General features: G+C 49.4%; 1 protein-coding gene across 4 annotated transcripts in view; it reads right to left on the reverse strand.

Annotated features, from left to right (window-relative positions):
• Positions 1–3,045: 3,045 nt before the first annotated feature.
• The window catches only part of PTPRA (protein tyrosine phosphatase receptor type A), a 111,723-nt gene continuing 90,266 nt past the window's right edge, over positions 3,046–24,502 (reverse strand). For all 4 annotated transcript variants that reach the window (XM_079307296.1, XM_079307295.1, XM_079307297.1 and 1 more), the window contains 19 exons: positions 23,953–23,970; positions 20,443–20,527; positions 19,150–19,223; positions 17,294–17,430; positions 15,221–15,311; positions 14,661–14,737; positions 13,769–13,805; positions 12,615–12,712; positions 12,387–12,506; positions 10,179–10,345; positions 8,840–8,975; positions 7,822–7,971; positions 7,635–7,728; positions 6,593–6,669; positions 5,223–5,357; positions 4,873–4,998; positions 4,376–4,527; positions 4,062–4,197; positions 3,046–3,399 (listed from right to left, as the gene is read on the reverse strand). In XM_079307296.1, coding sequence (XP_079163422.1) covers positions 3,325–3,399; positions 4,062–4,197; positions 4,376–4,527; positions 4,873–4,998; positions 5,223–5,357; positions 6,593–6,669; positions 7,635–7,728; positions 7,822–7,971; positions 8,840–8,975; positions 10,179–10,345; positions 12,387–12,506; positions 12,615–12,712; positions 13,769–13,805; positions 14,661–14,737; positions 15,221–15,311; positions 17,294–17,430; positions 19,150–19,223; positions 20,443–20,527; positions 23,953–23,970 — 1,985 coding nt within the window. In that variant the 3' untranslated portion in view covers positions 3,046–3,324. The remainder of the gene's footprint in view (positions 3,400–4,061; positions 4,198–4,375; positions 4,528–4,872; positions 4,999–5,222; positions 5,358–6,592; positions 6,670–7,634; positions 7,729–7,821; positions 7,972–8,839; positions 8,976–10,178; positions 10,346–12,386; positions 12,507–12,614; positions 12,713–13,768; positions 13,806–14,660; positions 14,738–15,220; positions 15,312–17,293; positions 17,431–19,149; positions 19,224–20,442; positions 20,528–23,952; positions 23,971–24,502) is intronic.

Genomic DNA, 24,502 nt, shown 5'->3' on the forward strand with positions numbered 1-24,502 from the left:
GGGGGCTGCGGGAGGGCTGAGCACCGGGGGGTGCTGCCGGGGGTGGGTTGGGTCCAGCAGAACCCCGGGGGCTGAGTAGGGGGGTGCAGATCCAGAGGGGATGAGCACCCATGGGTGGGGCTGGGGTGGGTTTGGGATGCAGGTGCTGGATACAGCATCTCTTTGGGATGAGTTTGGGATGCAGAGCCAGAGGGAATGAGCACCCATGGGTGGGGCTGGGGTAGGTTTGGGATGCAGGTGCTGGATACAGCATCTCTTTGGGGTGGGTTTGGGATGCAGAGCCAGAGGGGATGAGCACCCCTGGGTGGTGCTCATATGAGTTTGAGATGCAGATCCAGAAGGGATGAGCACCCATGGGTGGGGCTGGGGTGGATTTGGGATGCAGATGTTGGAGGGCATGATCCAGTATCTCTTTGGGATGGGTTTGGGATGCAGGTGCTGGATACAGCATCTCTTTGGGATGAGTTTGGGATGCAGATCCAGAAGGGATGAGCACCCCTGGGTGGTTCTGGGGTAGGTTTGGGATACAAATCCAGAGGGGATGAGCATCCCTGGGTGCTGGAGAAGCCGGACAGGCTCAGCACCCCGGGGTGCTGCTGGGGTTTGTATCCAGCATGGACCCACCCCACGCCCCCAGTGAGGTCTGATCTGGGACAAGCAGGACCCCCCACCCCCGAGCCGTGCCGGGTCAGCCTCACCTGTGCAGGTGCCGCTGGTGGCCGGGACAGCCTCACCTGTGCAGGTACCGCTGGTGGCGCTGGTGGCGCTGCAGCGGTGGCCCCGGGCAGGCGCCGCTATTTGAAGGGCTCGGTGACAGTGACGTCGGGCTGGCCACCGCTCCCAGGAGGGACCGTGACCTCGCTGATGGCATCAGCCTCCCCGTGCCAGTGCCCAGTGCCTCCTTCCCCCCAAATCCCCTTGGCTGCAGGGCAGCACTCTTTTTGGGGGATCCCTTTCTGGGGGTTCTGCCACGCTGACCCCCGTGCAGCTCCATCCCCCCCCAGCACAGGCTCCTTTCCCATTCCTGGCAAAGGGATGGATCCAGACAGATCCCTCTGCAGCTCCAGGGATGCTCTTGTTGAAAGGAAGGGAGCAAATTCCCTGAGCCTCAGTTTCCCTACCCCACCCCATTCCCCCATTTTGAATGTGTCACCCCCAAACTGGGGCTGGATGCTGGCAATGGCCATGGAGCCCAAAGCTCCCAGCTCAGGAAGGGGATTTAGGCAGGATCTGGCCCTGGATTATCTCCAGCAGCTGCTCATCTCTGTGATATTTGCATTTGGATGCAGGACAGGGCCAGGGCAGATGCTGTGGCAAAAGCTCAAGGCAGCTCACTAGACCCCAAAATTTCCCCAAGCCCCCTGAGATCCCAGGAATGAAGGAAAAAAAGGGGGGAAAACTCATGAAAAGCACCAGGGAGCAGCCAGCACCCACTGGGCAGTGGGATGGAGGGACCTGGTGGGATGGTCCATGTTCCTGGGTAGAGCATCTGTGGGGACAAATGAAGGTCTCCTGGTCAAGGAGGGTCCCCATTTATTTGGGGTCACATTTACTTCTGAATGTGACTGATAGCCTTGGCCCAAAGCTCCCAAAATTTAGGAGTTGGAATTTATTAGCAATGGGGTGATGTTGGGGCTACTAGAGGTGATGGAGTGGGGGTGATGGCAGCAGCAAAGCAACTTTTTGGGTATTTTGTGTGGCTGGGGGTGTCCCCTTGCTGTGTGCCTCCACTGAACTCCCCTGTGAATCCTGCCTGGATGAAAAAAGCTGAAGAATTTGGATGCTCTGACTCATGGGCTGTTTTTACCCAGAATTTCCTTGATTTCAACCCCATATCCTGAGTCTGTGACATCCCTGGGCAGAGCTGTCAATATTCCTGGGCTCTGCCACCCACCCTGTGCTCCCATTCACTGTTTGGAGAGTCCAGAGAAATCCCTGGGGTGAAGCCTCTGCTCCAAACCAGTTCTCCCAGTGCCTGCAGTGGGGATGGAGCTCCCCCATTAACCTGGACATGGTGCCCCTGACTGCAGGAGGAACAAGAGGAACAAGGAAGGTGTTTCCTCAGATACTCCTTTAGAAGAAAGAAAATATTAAAATCCACCATATAATCTGTTTTTTCTAATATATAAGTGCTGCACCCCTGGTCCTCAGGATGTTTCTTGACCCTTTGAATTCTTGTTCAAAGAGAGCAGGTCTAGAGTAGGAATTTGAGAGAAATTCTTCCCCTGTGAGGGGGCTGAGCCTGGCACAGAAGCTGTGGCTGCCCTAAATCCCTGGAAATGTCCAAGGTCAGGCTGGACAGGGCTTGGAGCAGCCTGGGATAGTGGAAGGTGTCCCTGCCCATGGCAGGGGGTGGGATTGGATATTCTATGAGATCCCTTCCACCCCAAACCATTCCCTCATTCTGGGATCTCTCAGGATGCCAGGAAAAATTATCAGACATCCAGCAGCTGGGGATGGAGCTCACCTGGAGCAGAGAGCACCAGCAGGGATGGCAGGGCCACTGTCACCAGCTCAGGGCAAACCCAATCCCTGCTCTAAAATCCAGCTCCAAACACACAGACCTTTCCTTCAGGGAGCAAAAACCCTTCTGTTTTTCTGGTGTTTGCTTTTTTGGGTTAGAAATCCCAACATTTGGGTGCTGCTGTGTGGCAATTACAGTTTCCAAACCAGCAGCATGTGGTGGCCTGACCCTGAGGGGGGAAGTTTTTAGCTTTTGGTACAAAAATAAGGGAATTTATATATAAATTTATATATAAACACACACACAGAATGAGCTTTTTTTTTTTTTTTTTCTTCTCCTTATTTTTTTTTAAGAGCTGACCAGCAGAAAAATGTGAAACCATTTCCCTGCAGGTTTGAAAAAGCTTGTGCTGGTGGGGGGATTGGAGGGGGAGAGATCCAGGATATCTTTCTTTCCTTTTTTTTTTTTTTTTAAAAAAAAGGCTTTACTCCCTCAAGAAAAAAAAAAAAAAAAAAAAAAAAGATTTACAAACAAAATAACAGCCTGTATCAACTCTCCAGAAGAGAGATGGTATGACAATATTAATCCAAACATCACACTATTTAATTCCCCAATAAAACATTGGAAAAAAAGGAGCCAACAGTATCTGCACTAACACTTTGCTACATATAAAATCTCCAGCTAATATGAAGCTTATGGTACCAACCTCTAAAACAGTTAAGATATATACACATAGTTTTTTTTTCGTTTGGGGGGGTATATTAACAAACAGAATATTACAAAATATTAAAGAAGGCAACTCTTCTGTCATTTGTTTCTGGGGAGGGGGGTGGGTGTGGATTTTTGTTCCTGGTTTTTCTTCACTTGAAGTTGGCGTAGTCTGAGAAGGCGTCGATGTATTCCTGCACCACCTTGTAGCAGAATTCGTACTGTTCCTGTGGGATTTGGGACACAGCAGGGTCACTCCAGGAAAATCCATCCCTGACACAGCATCTGATGCTTGCTCAGGTGTCCAGAGCAGCTCCCACCTCCCTGTGACCCCCAAATCCTTGCTGGGGCACTCCTGGCCAAACTCTGCTTTCCCCTTCCTTCTCTTTGGTTCTGGTTGGATCCCAAAATTGCAAGACCTCACCCAGCCCAACCCCACCAATGTACAGGGCTCCACAACCACTCCAGGACACCTTTCCAGGTGTTTCAGCCCATTAATGTATGGACAGTGGCTGAGGATGCCTCCAAGAAGGTTCTACAACTTCTGTCTGTGGTTCAAAGGCACTTGATGCCTTAACAAGAGGAAGGAGAGAGACCTCCTGCCCCACCTGCTTGGAATCATGGATCCTAGGATGGTTTGGGTTGGAAGGAACTTTAAGGATGACCTTGCTCCAACCCTCTGTCACAGGCAGGGACACCTGCCACTAGCCCAGGTGGCTCCAAGCCCTGTCCAACCTGGCCCTGGACACTTTCAGGAATGATGAACCCACATCTTCCCTCACTCCCTCTTTCATGGAGAGCAAAAACCTTGAATCAAAGAGTTTTTTTGCTGAACATTGAGCCCCCAGCCCATCCTTGCTGAGCTTCTGGCAGGGCAGGAGGCACCTACCAGTGTCTGCACCATGTGTGGCCTCTGTAGTCTTAAACTCTTGACTGTCTGAAAGACATCCAGGATGGCCTCTGCCTTCACCCTCTCCAGGACAGTGCTCAGTGCACAGAAGGTGCCTGTTCTTCCAGCTCCAGCACTGGCAAAGAGAAACCAGGGGGTGAGGGAAAACCCCAGTCATGCTGAGGCATGATCCACATGGGAAGTGCTGGAGAACTGGAGGAGCCAGTCCAGTCCCAGCCTCTCCCTGCTGATCCAGGACATGCTTTGGGGTTCTGAGCATCTCCTGGTGGAGCAGATCCCCTCAGGGGCCTTACCTGCAGTGCACAGTGATGGGGTGGTTGCCAGACTGCTGCTGCTGTTTCTGCACTGCTGCAATGATGTTGATCATCCCCTTGCCATCCCCTGGGATCCCAACTTCTGGCCAGCCGTGGAAGTGGAACTGTCTGATCTGTCTGCTCTTGTTTTCCTGTTGGGAGGGCACAGCTCGGGGTCAGGCACTGGTGGAAGCTCTGCACCAAGGAACCCAGGGGCTCAGGGAGAACAATCCTTCAGGAAAGCTGCTTGTGGAGGAGTGGCATTGCCAGGGCACAGATGGGGAATGGGGAGCAGGGGGGAGGTTTGGTGGTGGGGGCAACAGAACAGAGGGGATGGTCAAGGATTGAGCAGCAGGACTGGGACTCTCAGGATACAGGGATAAAATCCCTTTGGGACAATGGGGAGCTCATGGAGCTGAGGGAACAGCAGCACAGGCCCAAGGCAGTGAAACCCAGCAGCAGGCAGAGGTCCCCAGAGGGAGCAGGCAGGCTCTTACCCTGGTGTTGGTCACCAGCAGGTCCCTCACTGTGTAGCTCTCACACTCCTCCTCCTTCTTCAGCTCCACCGTGATGTCCCCGTAGGACACGGAGCCGTCGGAGGGCCAGTACTGGGCACACTTCTCCTGGGGGAGCACCACAGCAGGACACAGGGTGAGGAACCCCTATTTTTTCCCAGGGTTTGGACTGAAGAGTCCTCTAGCAGCTGCCCAATCCCACAGGCTTCACAAACTCCCAGAATCACCACCTGGTTTGGGTGGGAAGTGACCTCAAGGGTCATCCCATTCCAAACTCCTGCCATCCATTTATTATTTCCCTGGTGTTCAGAGCAGCTGATCCCAGAGCTCACCTGGCCTCTCTCCTCCAGCTCTGTCAGCATCACTATGGAGCAGGATTTCCACTCCCAGATCATCCTCCAGAAGTCCTCTATGGTGTGCTGCAGGGGCCCCTGGCTGGCGATGTAGGAATCCTTCTGGCGATAACCCTGCAGGGTGGGATGGGCTCAGTGCACCACAACAACCTCCTGGACACGGCTGCCCTGCCAAGCTCAGCTCAACTTTGGGAGGATCACATCCCCTACACACACCTGGCTTTATCCATTTGGCTCTCCAGCACATCTAAGCAATACTGCAAGCTCTGAGTGCTGGAGAAGAGCTTTGCCTTAGCTCTGAGTACTCCAGGTAGGATTTTTATTGAAGGTTTTTGGAAGAAGCAAGCAAAGCTTAATGGAACTTGATGATTTTTAAGGTCCCTTCCAACCCAGACCACTCTATGATCTATGAAAAGCAGCAGGATGATTCTGGCTCTTCCACAGCCACAAAGATTTGGTGTTTCCAAACCCCTCTGACTCCCCTGAGCCCTCCCTGCAGACTGTGACTGCAGATGCTTCGTCATTTGCAGTTTGTCATTTAAGCAAAGTTCAGCAGAGGCAGGAAATTGAATCTTCAGCCCAAATTGTTTACGTGCCACGGAAGCTTTCTGATCTGGATGCACAACCAGGCAGCTGCTCCTGGCTGCTCCTGCAGGGACCCAGCAAAGGAGATTTCAGAGAGCCATTAATTAGGGATGTTAGAACTGAGAATAAACTGGTTTTAGTGGGCAAACCAAGTGATTGCCTTTTTGGGGGAAAAAAATAAAAAAAAAAAGCTGTGTGTCATTAGGAGATGAAAGCAGAAATTGGGCTGGAAAAGAGCAGGGTCTGTCACTTGGCCAGCACTGGCATCACTGCCTGGGGATCAATACTCATCCAAAATGTCTCCCTGGAGTCAACAGGATCGCTCAGGAGAGAAGGATGTGCAATCACTTATCTCCTGCTCAGAGTGAGGACAGCACTTAACCTCCCTGCCTCTCCTCCTGCCACCACCCAGACAGGTGTAATGGGATTGACCTGGCTCCTCTCCAAGGTTTTGGGATCATGTATTGTTCCCTAATCTAATCTGGTGGATGTTTTCTGATCAAATGGCCAGTGCTGTGTTATTTCCATGGATACCTAGATCCCTTCTCCACATCCATCAGCAGAGCCCAGAGGGGCTGAAGTGAGGCCAGGATTTGGAGGCTCTGCTCAAGCTCCAGCTCCCCTCTCCCACAAGGAGCTGGATATACCTGAGGGGGCTGTACAAAACCCACAAAAGGAGTGTTTGGGATAATTTCTTCCCAAAGGAAGCAGCATGAGGTGGTTTCCATTGGGAGAGGATGGAAAGAAGATTGGAGAAGACTCACATCAATGAAGGAAGCATTTACATAGTCTGTGTTCTCCTCCCCTCTCTTCACTGGAATGATTACTCGGTTGAACTCATCTGGAACAGAACAAAATCATCTGAGATTTGGGATAACCTGCATGGCCTTAGCTGGGGAGTCACCAAGCTCTAAGTGACAGAGATAAGGGAAAGGGAGCACAGTGCAGCTGGCTGGGACAAGGACAGTCAGCTCCACCCTCTGCCATGCCCTGGGCCAGAAGAAGGGGGTGCTGAGCTCTCCAGGAAAAGGATCTGCTCAGCACTGGCACTTCCCTCCCCTTGAGGCAGAAAGTCTTGGCAGCAGAAACCAGCAGAGAGGGTCATACAGGGCTGGTGGCCCATTTGTGCCCAAAGTTTGAGTATCTTCAGGCATGGAGACTCCACAACATTCCTGGGTAACCTGTGTCAGCACCTGGTGACCCCCAGACCCCAAAGCTGTTCCCTGGTGTTCAGAGGGACCCTCCTGTGCTCAGTGTGTGCCCGTGGCCCCTTGTCCTGTCCCTGGCCACCCTGGCAAGAGCCTGGCTCTGTCCTCTCTGCAGGTGCTGATGGGCAGGGATGAGACCCCCAGAGCCTTCTCTCCTCCAGACTGAGCAGTGCCAGCTCTGCAGCCTTTCCTCAGAGCAGAGCTGCCCCAGTGCCCTCACTGGGCTCTCCCCACTCCCTCCTGTCCTGGGGAGGCAGAACTGTACCCAGTGCTCAAGTATGGCCTCACCAGTGCAGCATCCCCTCCCTGGAGCTGCTGGAAGTGTTTTGTCTCACACACTGTCCTTTTTGTCACAAGGACACTTTGCTGGCTCAGGTTCAGGCCGGAATTTGTCAGGACCCCCAGGTCCTTTCCTGCCAAGCTGCTTTTCCACCCAGATGGGTGATCCCAGTACAGACTGGTGCCTGGGCTTGTGCCTCCCCAGGGACAGGACTTTGCCTTTTTCCTTGCTGAACATCACATGGTCCCTTTTTGTCCCATCTCTCCAGCCTGATTCCTGTCCCCACACCCAGAAGACACACAGCCAAACAAGCCTTACATGGAATTATCTGAAGCACCCTGTTCTTCTTCATGTTGGCTGGCAAATTGCCCGTTCTCATCTTGTCATTCTGGATTTTGATTGAAGTGAGTTTCTGCAGGGCAAGGAACAAAGCAGAGAGGGGGTTTCAGAGCCACACACACACATGGTGATCCCTGCCCCATCCCAGCAGATCCACCACACTCACCTTGAACTCCTCCTCCAGCCCGTTGCTGCTGGTCCCTGGCACTTTGTTGTAGATTTTTTGGAGGTGGATCTCTAAGGAGGTCACCTCCAGCTCTGTGTCACCATAGAGATAGTGCTCCAGAAGTGCTTGGTATATGAACACATACTGCATCTGGAGGGGTAAAAGGAACTCTGAGTCTCTCTGAAATCTCCTTTTTCAACTGGTCCCACTGCTCATAACTAGAACTCCCCTTTAGCCACACAAATTACTTTGCTTTTTTTTTTCCCCCTGCTCCTTTTTGTCTGCCATGTTCCATGCCCACCCTCTGAGAGCCCAGAAAAGTGAGTGACAACCATCCTGCCACTAAATGGGGACTGGGACCACACTGAGCAAAGCAGATGTGACACAAAACATTCTCCAAATCTGGAGAAAAGGAGGTTCAGGGAGGAGCTCCACAAGATATCCTCACAGGAGGGGACAATCAGTGGGGAACAAAGGGCAGGATGAGAGGGAATAGCTTCAAACTGTGGGAATAGCCTCAAGGTGTGGGAATAGCCTCAAGCTATGGGAATAGCCTCAAGCTGTGGGAATAGCCTCAAGCTGTGGGAATAGCCTCAAGCTATGGGAATAGCCTCAAGGTGTGGGAATAGCCTCAAGCTGTGGGAATAGCCTCAAGGTGTGGGAATAGCCTCAAGCTGTGGGAATAGCCTCAAGCTGTGGGAATAGCCTCAAGCTGTGGGAATAGCCTCAAGCTGTGGGAATAGCCTCAAGGTGTACTAGGGGAGGGTCAGGTGAGATATTGGATAAATTTCTTCATGGAAAGGGTTGTCCAGCCCTGGCACAGCAGCCCAGGGTGAGTCCCCATCCCTGGAGGGGACATGGGGCAATGCTGGACTCAATCTTACAGATCTTTCCCAACCTGCACGATCTCACGCTCCTACAAAGATCCAAAAGAGCAGCACCCCCAGAGCAGTGATGACCCTGGAGGCTGGCCCAGGCTGTGCTGGCTGCAGCAGGGGCAGCAGGGGCAGTGACTCACATCGGTCTGCACCATCTGGCAGCGCTGGGCGCGGATGCGGCTGACGAAGCCGAACACGTCCACCTTCCTCTCGCTGTGCATCATGTCCAGCATGGCGTCGATCACCATGAACGTGCCCGTGCGCCCCACCCCGGCACTGCGGGACAAGGGGACACTGACAGCTCTGCTCCCCCTGGCAGGGGGGAGGCTGTGCAGCAGGGGGAACAGAGGGGCTGGGGCTGCCTCTGGATCATTGGGAGTGTCCAGGGTCAGGTTGGGCAGGGCTTGGAGCAGCCTGGAATAGTGTCCCTGTATGGCAGGGGTGGGGCTGGATGATCTTGAAGGTCCCTTCCAACTGTTTTTTTCCTGAGAATAACAACCCCTGGGTTTGTATCTTCTGGCCAGCTCTAGTTCCCAGTCAGGTTTTGCATTGGGTGTTCCTCAGCCCAACTGTGAAATCAATTTTTGAGCACAGCAATAACGTTGCCATGCTCTGGCACAGAGCAGGAGAGTCTTTTTTTCTCCTTGCAGGTGTGGGGGAATGTGTGACTAAAAACTTTCCCTGGACATTTCTTCTCCTTAAATCTCATCATCTCTGGGGCAAGAGAGAATGGCTTCAACTGCCAGAGGGCAGGGTTAGGTGGGATTGGGAAGGAATTGTTCCTGGGAGAGTGGTGAGGCCCTGGCACAGCTGTGGCTGCCCCTGGATCCCTGGGAGTGTCCAAGGCCAGGTTTGGAGCACCCTGGGCTAGTGGGTGCCCATGACAGGGGGTTGGGTTAGATTATCTTCCACTAGAGCAGTAGACATTAAGGAGAGACAAAACTCTGGGAATCAGCAGCTTCCCAAGAAGGCAATTAAAATGAACTTGGGATGGTGCAAATGTGACCATCTCTGCCATCAACCATGATCCATGGGTATGGATCCATCAATGCCATAACCATTCCACATCTCCTCATTGCAATGTGGAAGCCCCTGTGGCCCCCCCAGGGTTGCTGCTGTGCCTGAAACCCCTCCAGGTGAGGCCAATCTCCATGGCCCTTGCTCCAGGCAACCTGCCAGCTCAGAACTGCCTTCTCCCTAAGAGAGAAGATGTTATCTTCTCATTTCAGTGGAGACCAAGGGAGATGGCACCAGTGCTCAGTGGGGCTCACTCAGCATCCAGCCAACCCAAATGAGCCCTCCAGATGAATTTTAACACCCTGACATCACTGATTCATACATTTTTTGCATGTCCCCATGAGGATATTTAACACAGCAAAATTAAATAAAGATAATGAAAAAAGAATAAATTCCTTTTAAACAGGAGATGCTTTCCAGGTGAGCCAGGATGGGCAGAGGTTGGCTGTGAGCAGGACTCACCTGCAGTGCACCACTATGGCTCCTGCATACTGGGGATTGCAGGTCTTCACCTTCTTCAGGAATTTCAGCATCCCAATGGGGGTGAAGGGCACCCCAAAGTCAGGCCAGCTGGTGAAGTGGAACTGTGTGACCAGGCGCTGGGGCTTCTTGTTTGTGACATCTCCCACCTGCAGGGGAGAGAAAGGAGGACTCAGGTTAATGAGAAATACTCAGGTTTCCCTTCTTCCCCCAAAATTAAGAGAGAGAGGGAGCTGCAGACCCTACATGGTTTAAGCAGCAGCATCCACAGCTGAAAGGGCAGCACAGGCTCAGGCTCTGGGACAGATCAGCCTCTAAAAACATGACATTTGAACCACCCAGCACATGCCACATCCAAGGGGTGTGAGATGCCAGCCTGGCAGCAGCTGCCACATTTCATCCTCAACAAGCTCACACAGAAGCTGCTGCTCCATCCTTTCCCACTCCTCTGCCCAGATCATCCTTGGATTAAAGGCAGGGGAGGAAAACACACATCCAGGCCACTGGAGTGAAGGATGAGGCTCAGGTTTGCAGGCACCAACTCTTCCCTGCCTGCCTCTGAGAGCAGCAGGAAAACAAAGTGAGTGACTAAAACACCCAGAGTCTCCTTGGAGGACAAAGAAATGTGGTGACAGATGGGAAAACAATCAAACCCAACACACACAGTGCTGGATTTTGTCTCAGCTGAGGGGATAAATCTGATTATTTTCAGGCATTAAGTGTCTGTGGGTGAGAGCAGGAACCAACACTGCTAACAGCAAGTGCTGGAGTACTGCAGGGTGGAATTTCAGGATGGCATCCCTCAGCCTCCCTGCTCTGCACAGCCATGCTGGGACCAAGCTGGAACCCTGAAATCTGAGAGATTTCAACTTGCTGGGCTTTCTGACACTGACCCTCAAAAAACCACTGCTTTTGATCTGAGCACTTGGAGAAGGCTTCAAAGTTGGAGTGACAGAGTTAAAGTATGTCATTTCACATGGCAAAGGGTTTTAAATGTAAAGTTGTTAAAATACAGTAATAAGACAAGATAGAAGTTCTTGGGTTTTGTCTCTTCTTGTTACTTCTTCTTGGTTTTTAGTATCTTTTTTAATTAAATAGTACTGCAGTGCAAATCACAGGTGTTTAGTTATTAGGTTAAAAGTATAAATAATAAAAATGTTATTTTTTAATTCAATAGTTAGCCTTTAAAAAACCTAGTAACTAACTAGATACACCTCAATTTTCCTGCTTTTAGCTAGAAGCATTGCAAAACTATCTGCACTTTAAATAAAATTTAACAAACAAATCCAAATGCAAAAATTTGTCTCTTGTGCTTCAATCCTAACTCTGAGTAAAAACAGAAAAAAACCCCCAAACCACTAATATGTAATGCCACTAATAATGACACTATCAGGGAACAGGCACTTGGGAGGAATAAATTCTGAACAACTCTGGTTAAAAGTGGGTGTTGGGGGTCATTGCATCCCAACTCTGCTCTCCCAGAGCCTTGGAGGAGCTGAGGCAGCACCTCTGGGATGGAGAGGGGAGGGAAGGGATGATGGGATGATGGGATGGGATAATGGGATGGGATGATGGGATGATGGGATGATGGGATGGGATGATGGGATGATGGGATGATGGGATGGGATAATGGGATGGGATAATAGGATGATGGGATGATGGGATGATGGGATGATGGGATGATGGGATGATGGGATGGGATAATAGGATGATGGGATGATGGGATGGGATGATGGGATGGGATGGGATAATGGGATGGGATAATAGGATGATGGGATGATGGGATGGGATGATGGGATGATGGGATGATGGGATGGAATGATGGGATGATGGGATGGGATGATGGGATGATGGGATGATGGGATGATGGGATGATGGGATGGGATAATAAGATGATGGGATGATGGGATGGGATGATGGGATGATGGGATGATGGGATAATAGGATGATGGGATGATGGGATGGGATGATGGGATGGGATGATGGGATGGGATGATGGGATGATGGGATGATGGGATGATGGGATGACGGGATGGGATGATGGGATGGGATGATGGGATGATGGGATGATGGGATGATGGGATGATGGGATGATGGGATGATGGATGATGGGATGATGGGATGATGGGTTGATGGGATGATGGGTTGATGGGATGATGGGATGATGGGATGGTGAGCTGCCCCTGGCACCTGCTGGATGCAGAACTTGCGCACGGTGTAATCCACCAGCACGGTCACGTCCTCCACGGACACTCGGATGTTCCCGTAGGTCCAGCAGCCCTGATCCGGCCAGTACTGAGCACATTTACACTGTGGGGGCAGAAAACAGCTGCAGTGAGCTCTGCACATCCTCACAAGGCTGGGGATGGCTCCAGGCTGTGCTGGATTTGGCCCATTTGGGAACCTTCTGGCACCGACCTCTTTCCTCTCCTTCAGGTTGGTCACCATGACAATTGTCGCTGTGTTTTGCTCCCAAATCATCCTCCAAAAATCGTTCACTGTTTCTTCCTTTGGTCCTGAGGGGAAGGAAAAACAAAAAAATCCTCTTTGGGGTCAACCTCTCACAATATGGGAGCAATATCCAGCGTGTGAGGTCACACATCATGGATCACCCAGCATGTTTTTTCCAGTAGGTCACAGGAGGTGCTGTGGTGTCTGGGCATGCCTGATCCAAGGGATAATCCTATCACACAATAGTTGGAATTTCTGGGTTTGTGTTATGGTCAGGAATTCCATATTTAGCTCGAGAAGGGGAAACCAGACAGAGCATGGACTTGCCCAAGTCACCCAGGGAAATTGTGGCTGTCCCAGAGTCTGCAGAAGTCCTGTCCTGGGGTTTTGGGTTTTGGCCATGGCATCCCATTTCAGTGTGGCACAGAACAGTTCCCTGCTGCCTGCCAGATACAAAGTTAACTGAGCCTACACTCCCTTGCCAAGCCTGAGGCTCAGGGTGAGCCAAGAGAGCAGCAGAGCCAAAGCTGAACCTGAGGCTGGAAGTGCTGACAGACCTGATCCAGCCTCCTTCTGCAGCCAGAGCCAGGGAAACTGGCCAGGAATGCCCTGACCCACTGGCAAGTCAAGAGAGGAAACACAAAACACTCCCATGGGCAGGTAACATCCTGCTGCTGACATGATCCCCACCTTGTGAGTGGGAATTCTGGATTTAGGGATGTGTTTGGACTTCTGAAGATCACAAGGATGTTTCTATCCCATCCCTGGGAGTGTTCAAGGGAGCTTGGAGCAACCTGGGAGAGTGGGAAGTGTCCCTGGCCATGGCTTGGGGTCTTTTCCAGCCCAGACCATTCCATGATCCTGTGATTTGGGGAATTTATTTAAGCATCTCCCTGGAAGCATCTCCAGAGGTCCCAACACCCTCCAGCAATGGGATTCTCTCTGTCCACCAAGACATCCAGCACTGCCCTTTGACTGGGAAAATCATTTTGGAAACAATCTGTGGAGCAGCCAGGCCTCCTTTTGACCATCTGCAAGATGCTGTGCTCTGGGTAGAGGAGAGCAGAGGGACCCAGCCCAACTGCTCCCCAACATTGCAATGGGAATAGTCAAAAATTTACCTTGTGCAGCAATGAACTTGTTTTTCTCTTGGTACCCCTGCAAAAAAAGAAGAAAAAGGAAGAGAAATTAATATTTCTCTAACACAAGAGTCATGAGATGCATCTACTTCAGGAACAGAGCTGGCACCTGCTCATTGTGGAGAGAAGGGGCTGCAGCCTCTGAGGGGAGATTCAGCTCCAAAGATGGGCTGAAATAATTGGAAATCCTTGTGCAAAGGGCTGTTTTCTCACAGGAACACCCCCCATGCTCACATAAAGCAGGAATGACCCCACTTGCTGGCACAAGGCACTAATGAAGTGGTGACAGCCCTTCCACTGGAGCCTGTAGCCAGAGCATCGTGAAAATCAGCACTGATGCTTGGAAGAGGGGCTGTAAAACACACAGGGATTGATTTTGTGTATTTTATTTACTGGGGAAGAAAAGGAAAAAGCTCTTTTGAGTCTTGCTTTGCTTCATGTGCCTGCATCTCTCACATGACCCTTGCAGCTGACTGGAGCCACATGGTGACAACCACAAAGGACCCATCTCCTCCCAGGGCAGAGCAGGGCAGTGTTGCTTCCATTTCAGCTGGATTCCTTCATTTCTTTTTCATCCCCTTCCAACATCCAGCCCTGCAGGCTGAGAAGCATTGATGATCAACTGGCCACACTCTTCCAGGATTTAAAACTGTGGATGTGGCACTTGGGGACACAGTTCAGTGGTGGCCTGGCAGTGCTGGGGGAATGCTTGGACTTGTGGGTCTCAGAGGGCTTTTCCACCCTCAAAGATGCTGTGATTCATCAGCTGCTTGTTGATGAGAAATGCCCAGCTCCAGCAGGAGTAGTTCCCCAGCCCCTCTCCAAACCAGCTTTGGTGCTGGTGGGGATTTCCCCTCCACATCCCCAAACTCACATTAATGAAGGAGGCATTGATGTAGTCGGAGTCAGGAACCCCTTCCACAGGAGTCAGGTGAACCCTGGAATGATCATCTGGAGGGAAATTAAAACTCTGCATTAAAGACAACCCCCTCCACTCTGCTGGTGCCTGGCACAGTGAGAATCCAGGTGCTGGAGTGGAGCTCACCCTCCTGGCTCCATTGCAAAAACACCTTTATGGCCCCAAATCCCTCCTCCTTAAACCCAGAGAGGTCCTAGATCTTATCCAAGGTACTTTTCCTTCTGCAGAGTGCATATCTGAGGACACCCCAAGCCAGCCCACTGCCCAGTGCCACCAGGCAAGAGTTGTCCCTTCTGTCCCTCCCATTCATTTCACTCTCCACGGCCTCCTGGCTGCTGAGGAGCTTCTCCTCCCAGGTATCTAAAGCTAAAGCAGCCACCTGAGAGCTGAAATGCCCTCAAACTGTGCCCTTGCCCATCCCAAAAACCTGGGGATTGTGGGGATTTGGGGAATGGGGAGTCCTGGCAGGAGCCCCTGAGTTTTTGCTGCCCCATCTAAGCAGCTCTGACACGTACAGGGTAAAATGTTCACATATCTGTTCTTCTCCTTGTTCTCCTCCTTGGAAGCAGCTTCACACGTGGCCTGGATAGGACATGCTGGCAGAGCCTGAAATGACCAAAAAAACAAAACAAAAAAGGTTTTTCCATGATGTTTTCATGGCACAGCAGGAACAATGTGCTGGCAAATGCCACATCTGAGCATGCTGTGCCAGCACCCACACCCCTCACCTCCACCCCACCGAGCTCAGTGACCATTTCAATAGCTGGGCTGGACCAGAGGGAGCCAATCCCTTTGGGAAGATGTTGGGAATCTCCTGATCCATGGACACGAGGTGGCAGCAGAGCCTCCAGCTCCAAACCCAGCAGCAACCAGCTCATTCCTGATTCCTGCCCATGGAGGCTCCTTGAGATTCCCTCATTAACAGTGCTGCTAATTGTGACCTGATTAAGCCCCCACTGCCCCAGCCCACCCAGTGATGGCAGGAGCAGCCCCAGGGGAGCTTTGGTGGGGGGCACTGGGGTGACAGGAACACTGTGCCTGGGTTTCCCTGTTGTGCACAGGAGGTGCTTCCCCAGCACTGTCATTCCACATCCTCTTTGAACAGCAAGGAATGTTCTGGAGGGATCCAGCATCCCTTCCTCCAGCTGACAGGATGGCAGGAAGTGTCCAGGGCAATCAGGTATTTATAACCCTAAAAATCCCCCTCCCTGGGCATTCATTGCACCTATTTGGTTTCAGTATGGCCAGGAAAGGGATCAAGTTTTATAGCAGCTGGACAAAGTCAAGTGATTTTTTTTTATCTTCTTGTTCTCATGGTGCCATATCATGGCTGGGACCTGGGCTGGGAGCACAGGTCTGATAAGGAGCAGCTGAGGGGATCCAGCCTGGAGAAAAGGGGGATCAGGGGGGCCCTTGTGGCTCTGCACAACTCCCTGACAGGAGGGGACAGCAGAGGGGATTTGGGATCTGGGAACAGGGACAGGAGGAGAGGGAACAGCCTCAGGCTGGGCCAGGGGAGGGTTAGATTGGATATTTGGGAAAATGTTTTCACAGAAAGAGTTGTCAAGCTCAAGCACTGGCTGCCCAGGGCAGTGGTGGAGTCACCATCCTTGAAAGAGTTAAAAAAAAAAAAAAAGTGTGGATGTGGCACTTGGGGACATGGGGCAGTGGTGGCCTTGGCAGTGCTGGGGGAATGGCTGGACTCAATAATCTTGGAGGGCTTTTCTAACCTTAATGATTCTATTCTATTCTATTCTATTCTATTCTATTCTATTCTATTCTATTCTATTCTATTCTATTCTATTCTATTCTATTCTATTCTATTCTATTCTATTCTATTCTATTCTATTCTATTCTATTCTATTCTATTCTATTCTATTCCATTCCATTCCATTCCATTCCATTCCATTCCATTCCATTTTTGTATTGATGAGGCAAAACAGCTTTATTGTCCCAAGCAGCAAAGCTCAGCAATGTCAACAAGAGGTTGTGGCCATTCCTGAAGAAATGCCCTGGCCTTGTGGGACAAGCACAATACCTGAACTCACAGCTGAAGGCCAACCTTTGTCCCATACATTGTGTTTCAGGGTTAACAGCTCACTGAAATAAGATGGGGTCATTTCTGTTTCTCTGTCAGAGATTTTTTTATTTTGGCTGTTTGTGGATTTAAAGCCATGAGGAGTGGGAGGTGGGAGGCAACCAGGGGAGCTCTGGAATACCCCAAGACATCCAGGATCATTCCTGAACCCAGGAAAACATAACTGTAAGGAGTTATTTGCTAGAAACCCTCTATTTTCTGCCATGAGCATGAGTGTGAACAGCTGATCTACCTCCCCACAGACCCAGGGAAAGAATCAGCCCTGCCACAGCTCAACCCTTCAAGAACCAGATCCTAAACCTGAACCCAGGAAAACATAACTGTGAGGAGTTATTTGCTAGAAACCCTTTGTTTTCTGCTGTTAGCATGAGTGTGAACAGCTGATCCACCTCCCCACAGAGGCAGGGACAGAATGATCCCTGCCAGCCCTGCAGACCCATCCCCTGAGCCCCAGGTGCAGAGTGTGGGCTGGGCAGAGCAGAGCACTCACGTTGAACTCCTCTCTGAAGAGTTTGTTGTCGTCGGCCATGCGGCGGTTGATCTCCTCCTCCAGCTTGTCCACGGGCAGGGGGGGGTACTTGCGGTTGGTGCTGGGGGAGCGAGCCAGCAGGGGCATGCTCTGGGGCTCTGCAAGGACACCAGGGGTCACAGGGGCCACCAGGGGTCACAGGGGCCACCAGCTGTCCCCTGAGCCCAGCGCTGCCCAGCCATGCCCGGGGAGCCCGTGCGCCGCGTTGGGGTTTGGGGTGTTGGAGATCACACAGAACTCACAGAGCTCTGGGATCATCCTGTTCCAGCAGCTGCCACCAGAGAGGCTGCTCTGAGCACAGGGACACCTGGATGGTGGCAGCACTGGGGTGTCTGTCCCCTGTGCTGGCACTGCTGGGGCACCTCCAGTGCTGGGGGCACTTTTTGAGCATCTCCCAATAAGAAAGACCTGGAGGGGCTGGAGAGAGTCCAGGGAAGGGAACAGAGCTGGGGAAGGGTCTGGAGCCCCAGGAGCAGCTGAGGGAGCTGGAAAGGGGCTCAGCATGGAGAAAAGGGGGATCAGGGGGGCCCTTGTGGCTCTGCACAACTCCCTGACAGGAGGGGACACCGGTGGCATTTGGGATCTGCTCCAGGGAACAGGGACAGGAGGAGAGGGAACGGCCTCAGGCTGGGCAGGGGAGGCTCAGATTGGATATTTGGGAAAATTTCTTCATCCAAAGGGTTTTCCAGCCCTGGCACAGCTGCCCAGGGCAGTGCTGAAGTCCCCATTCCCTGAAGGATTTAAAAGCTGTGTGGATGTGGCTCTTGGGGACATGGGGCAGTGCTGGCCTTGGCAGTGCTGGGGGAATGGTTGGACTGGATGACCAAAAAAAAAATCAGTGATCCTGAGCTGATCAACACTCTGGGATCTACACTGTCAGAAAGGCAGGATATGGCACTGATGACCAAGCCAATACTGGGTTGGAGACCTTGCTTTGAATTCCAACTCCTCCCTCTCTCACATGGAAAGTCTGGCACCACCACTGTGGCACAATCCCAGGAGGGCACAGCAAAGGCAGCAGCTTGTGCTGCTCAGCAAAGCCCAGAAAGGCCCTGGGAGGGTTACACCAACACAGCTGAGGGGTTCTGAGGTTCACACCTCCATTTACAGTGATGTAACACAGGCAGGGAAAGTCTTAGCAGCCAACATAAAATTAAAAAGGTGCTGAATTCCAGTTAGTGCTTCTCAGAAGGTGTTTGGTTTAAGTGCTGAAAAAGCATCTGAACTGAGTTTAACAGGTCTCTTCACATCTTAATTAGTGCCTACACATGGATGATGCCCAACTTCAGAGCCTCAGTGTTAGCTCTGGCTCACAGCTCAGGGGCAGAATTGAGACATTATACACAAGGCTTTAAAATTGCACCTGTGTATGTTTAGGAGGTACAAAAATGCTTTTATAAGGAAAATAGGTGTATTCTCCTGGAAATGTTAGTTTGGTGTCCACAGTCAGTGTCAAGATCTGAGTTTTGATCAGAGACCATCCTAATCTGAAAGAGCAGAATAACGTTCAATTACTCCCCAAAGATGTGCTTTCCCAAAAAAGCTTCTCCTTTGAGTCAAAGAAACATTGTGAAAACTCAAAAGGAATGTGAGCAGTGATTTTGGAAGTGATCACCCATTTTAACATCAACCACTTGAGGGCAAACATTCAGTCAGCAGAAGAAAAGCTGGGAAACAAACCCTCATTCTAGCAACACCTGCCCAAACCAATGGAAAACATGGAGCAAAGGAGATCAGGAAAAAACAAAAAACAACAAAATAGAAATGAAACAATATCTGGCTAGAAAAATGAGAGGTGGGGAGAGGCTGGGACTGACCTGTGTCGTCGGTGCGGCCGTTGGACAGGCGGAAGGAGTTGGAGTGGCTCCCTGCCTGCTTGTACTTCTTGAACCTGCCACAGGGAATTGGGGTGGAAAAGTCAGGGAATACCCAGCAGCAAGCCCAGGTGCCCTCCCAGATGAGATGCCACACTTTGTCATGGCTTCAGGAGTTAGCTGGTGGGTACAGGATCTCTGAAATGCTGCCTGTGAGCAGAGTTTTGGCTGAGCACAGCTGGAACAGCTGCAGGAGCCCAGAGGTGCAAACCAGGAGGAGCTTTAAGGGTGCTCCTGCTCCCTGGGCTGATCCAGCAGAGCACATAAAGCCCAGGCTGATCTCTCCTGCAGCAAATGTGCTTTTAAATTGCAGCAGCTGCTCATGATCCCTTTGCCTGAAATTCAGAGTTTTGCTGAATCACTGGGCAGTGAACACAAACCCTTTTTTCCAGGGCTGGAAGCCAGGTGGGAAGGACTCAAACTTTGCTGCTGAACTCCTGAGGCAAAACTCTCCCCAGGTTCACTGCTGTGAGGGCAGGCCTAGAGCCAGGAGACAGAGGGAAGTTTTCCACTGCTAAGGAAATGGTTTTTTGTTGGTTTTTTTTTCCCCCAAGACTTACTTCATTACCAAACTGGTGAATAAATTAAAATGTTTCCTGCAGGTGAATAAAGACATTCTTAGTTATGCTTCCAGGAGCTGGGAATACTTCACTGTGAGAAGGGCAGATGCTTGGATTCTAAAAAATGGACCTGAGAAGGCTTTAATTGCAATTACAGCATCACCTAACACTCCCTCATTGTAATTCAATTACCCATTACCTACCAAGCTCCTGCCATTCACAGTGAAAGGTGCACAGGGACCATGTAAGGTACTCAAACCAGAATTTGGATGTTGGATCCTGCTTGCTATCAAAATGGAAATCAAGGAATAACACATTGAAATGATTTTGTGGCTCCCTGCATTACTCAGTCCATCATTTGCAGCCTCACAAGGCAACTTCACCTGCTTTTCCCCACCCTGACAGGGCTTCACTTCAATCTACCCTGCTAAATGTGACATTTTGAGAGGCAGAACAGGAATTCCCCAAACAAGGAGCAGCTTTGCAGAGAAAGGAATAAGCATCATTCACCAGATAACCCCAACCATCATTTTCATTCATTGTCCTTACAGGTTTCTTTTCACAGCACCAGCTGTGTCAGCCTTTAGCTTGGGAGACAAGCACAAAAGGCTCATTCCTGTTCATTCAGGAATTGTTTCTGTCAAACAAGGGAATCCAGCATTAAAGCAGCTCTTACCTCAACATGTACAGAACAATAATAATAAATACTATGACTAGGAGGGAGGACAGGGCCACCATCACAGCTATAATGGGAGTCTCATCTGCAAGAGGAAGAGAGAGGTGTGGTTATGGACATTGGAAAACATCCAGAGCCATCATTTAATAGGGCACAGTTCTACCATTTCTGCTTGAAGAACAATTCTGATGATGATATTAGTAATAAAAAACACAATAAATAATAAATAGTATTTAGTGATGTTGCTTTTTTTTTCAGTCTGAGAGTGAAAACAGAGAAGGATGAGAGAGCACCATGTGCCTCAGACACTCCCAGGTCAGATTAAAACCTGAAACCACCACTCAGAGCACCTCAATCTTCTCCAAGAGTTGGTCACTGTGAAATTGTGACCTTGCAGATGAAAACAGTGATGGAGAAAGTTGGGACTGAGCTATTTTTGGGGCTCCTTCTGCACAATTGAATGTACATCTGGTGGCCCAGCAGCCACCAGCAGGAATTTCCTCTGTCAGCTGGAAATCCACAAAATTTTCTGCCTGAGACTTAAGGGAAGTCTATCATCACACAGTAAAAAGGTTTAAAATTTGAAATTTTGAAATACAGTAATAAGTAAAGGACAAAAAAAAACATTCTTGAGCATTGTCTTTTTCTGCCTTATTCCTTCTTGTTCTTCTTAATTTTTAGTAGGAATTTTTAGTTAAATAAAAGGTACCACACTGCAAGTCACAAGTGTTTAGTCATTAAGTCAAAAGTATAAATAATTGAAATATTAGCTTTTAATTAAATAGTTAAGCCTTAGAAGACCTTGTAACAAGCAAAGCACAGTTCCATTTTCTTGCTTTTATCTTGCTAGATAAAAGTGCTATAAAACTCACTATATTATAAATAAAAATTAATAAACAACTAAATCCAAACACAAAAATCCATCTCTTGTACTTCAATCTTAACTCTAAATAAAAACAAAAACAAACACAAACAAAAAAAAACCATCCAAGGGGGTCACTACACTCTGTCTCCACAAAGGGCTGCAGGGCATGACCCCTTTCCCCCTTCCCCTTTCCCTTTTCCCTTTTCCCACCTTCTGTGCATCATTTCCCTGCAGATTCCTGCTCCATGTGTCTCAACAATTTCAGCCAGCAGATTTCCTAAGGTGGGATTTATTTTATCCATCTCTGAGCTACCCAAGGGCACTGTGATTATATTTCTGTGTTTTCCCCTTGTGGTGTGAAATCTGGGAATGTTATTTCTATTAAAATATGACTTTTTGTGACATGATTTCAAGGCAATGATCCAGTGTGGCAAACAAAAAAATTAACTTATCCTGGTTTTGCATGTATTTGTCCTTCTCATCTCCTGCCCTAATGTGGCAGCATCTGCCACAGCCCAAAGGGAATTTATTGGGAATTCTCTCTCCTGGAAGTTTTGAACTTTCTGTGTTTTCTGGCACTGATCTCTGGAGAACACTGCTTTTGACTTGAGGCTTTGGAGAAGGATTCCAAATTTGAGTGATGGGGTTAGAGTCACTGGTGTGCAGTTAAATAAAAGTCTGTGGTGTCACCTGGTGAAAAGTTCAGAATTTGGAGTTTTTAGAGTATAATAAGTATGGCCAAGATGGAGATTCTTAGGCATTGTCTCTTTCTGTCTTCTTCCTTCTTCATGATTTCAAGCAGTAATTTTTGGTTGGATAGTTAGTCAGTGCTGCACTGCAAGTGCAACCAAACAAGGAGTTTGGTTGTTAAGTCAAAAGTATAAGTATGTATTAATCTAAGTATTAACTTTTAATTGGACTGTTTGTGTTTTAAAGACCTTGTAACTAACTAAATTCATCTCCATTTTCTCACTTTTGGCTTAACAGCTAGAAGTGCTGAAGAACTCTCTGTACTTTAAATAAAATTTAATAAACAATCAAGTCCAAATGAAAAATCCATCTCCTCTGTATTTTAATCCTGACTCTAAGTAAAAGCAGAAGAAAAATTTAAAAAGCCACTAATAAAATATTACAAGAGCAGACAGCAATCCACTTGGAAAAGAGACAAGGACTCTTCTGCCCCAGTGCTGGAGCACCCACCACAGTGCAGAGGTTTAAATCTTCTCCTGGTCCCTCTGAGGAGCCACCAAACCCTCCTTTGGAGCTTGGGATCACATCCCAGCTGCAGGCAGAGGTGCTCTACAGGCTGCTCCCTGCACATCACCCACAGCTGGGTGCACTCATGGCCCAGCCAGTGTTGCCACATCTGGCAACATCTGCCCACAAAACCAGTCACAGAATGGTTTGGGTTGGAAGGGACCTTAAAGATCCTCCCATTCCACTCCCTGCCACAGGCAGGGACACCTTCCACCCTCCCAGGGTGCTCCAAGCCCTATCCAAGGTGGTTTTGGGCATTTCCAGGATGGAGCTACCACAAATTTTCTGTGCCAGGGTCTCACCACCCTCACAGTCAACACTTTATTCCCAATATCTGATCTAAACCTACTCCCAGTTTGAAGCCATTTCCCCCTGTCCCATCACTCTATGCTCTTGTAAAAAGTCCCTTATTTAATCTGATTTCCTATCTATATTTATATTTATATTTATATTAATATTAGCAGTATTAATATAAATCTTGTTAGGATGTCAGATGGATTCCTATTTTTTTTCCCTCTGCCCCCAGAAGCAGGGATGAACAACAGCAGAGAGAGCACAAAATCAGACCTAAGCCAAGCCAGATCTGAGGGAATTACACTGAGCATTTCTGCAGAGGCTTAGCCACAATTTCAAACGAGTTCCCTCAAACCTGCATCCCTTTTATTCCCCCTGCTAAATGTGTGCTGGCAGTCAGAGCTGCAGAGCATCCTTCTGCACCATCAGTGGGCTGGGTGAGGAGTAGAGTCTGCAAAGCTGCAGCACCCATCAGAAGCAGGATGGAAACACACAGAGGCAGCTGATTCCTGCAGGTGGGAGCCAGCCCAGCTCTGCCTGCTCCTGGAGTGCTAAAGCCATCAGTAATTGCAAATATTCTGGTAGAGATGCCAGTTCTCGGAGCTGAGAGATGGAAAAATGTCCCTAAAGTGCTGTTCTCTTACAAGAAATGGATTGGTGTTACTGCTTGCCAGCAGAATGAAGGAGAATAATAATTATTCCCATCATCTGCAGGATGGGTTTGGATCAAATCACAGAAGTCACAGTCAATAAAGACAATTCAACAGCAAAAAAAAAAAAAATAAAAGGAAAAAAAGGAAATTTTCTGAATGGCTTCTTAGATTGTGGTCATCCAGCTCCAGGGACATGCTGACATTCTCAGAGCAGGAACAATTTGTATCTAAAAGAACATGTACAAATTGGAACAAGATTGTTTTGTTCTAAAAAGGAAAGCTCAACAGAAATTAAGATATCAGCATGTCACCAGCTCTGCTAAAGACCTTGAGAGGCTTCATAAAAGCACATTTGGAAGTCCTAAGGAGAACTCTTTAATAGCAGAATGCTTCTGGAAATGTTTTTACTGAGTAAAGAGTAATGAAATGTAACATTCTTACCTCTTCTGTCAGAGTTACCTGCAGAAAAAGAAAACAAAAGTCTCTTAGCAACAAAGGAACAAGGCATTTTAGTAAGTCAGGAAGGATCAAAGACCAAGACAGGAACAAATTTAGTAACTCTCATCATCTGTCTGTAAATCTTTCCTTTAAAACACTAGCTATAAAACCAGGATGTTAAAATGAATTTCTGAGTAAGGAGAAAGGAACAAATCCTGAGTTTTTACCAGCAGAACAAGGAGCTGAAGCCAAACTTTAACATCAATAAACACAACTTACTGTTTAAACCCATAACCAACAAGTCACTGGTGCAATTCATTAGCACTTAAATATCAAGAGATAACATTGGTGCATAATTTTAAGAGAGTGGCTGAGCCAAGAGTTCAATTAAGAGCAGCTGGGCTCAGGGATGGGGGCGAGGAGCATCCAAGGAAAGGCTGGACCTGCTGGGCTGGGAGTCTCCTGCAGAGGACACTGGAACAAAGCTGTGCCAGGGAAAGCAGAGCCTGGCTCTCCTGGGGCAGTGCTGCTGGCACAGGCACCCTGAGGCCAT

The sequence above is a fragment of the Erithacus rubecula genome, assembly GCF_903797595.1.
Source record: "Erithacus rubecula genome assembly, chromosome: 5".
Taxonomy (NCBI): Eukaryota; Metazoa; Chordata; class Aves; order Passeriformes; family Muscicapidae; genus Erithacus; species Erithacus rubecula.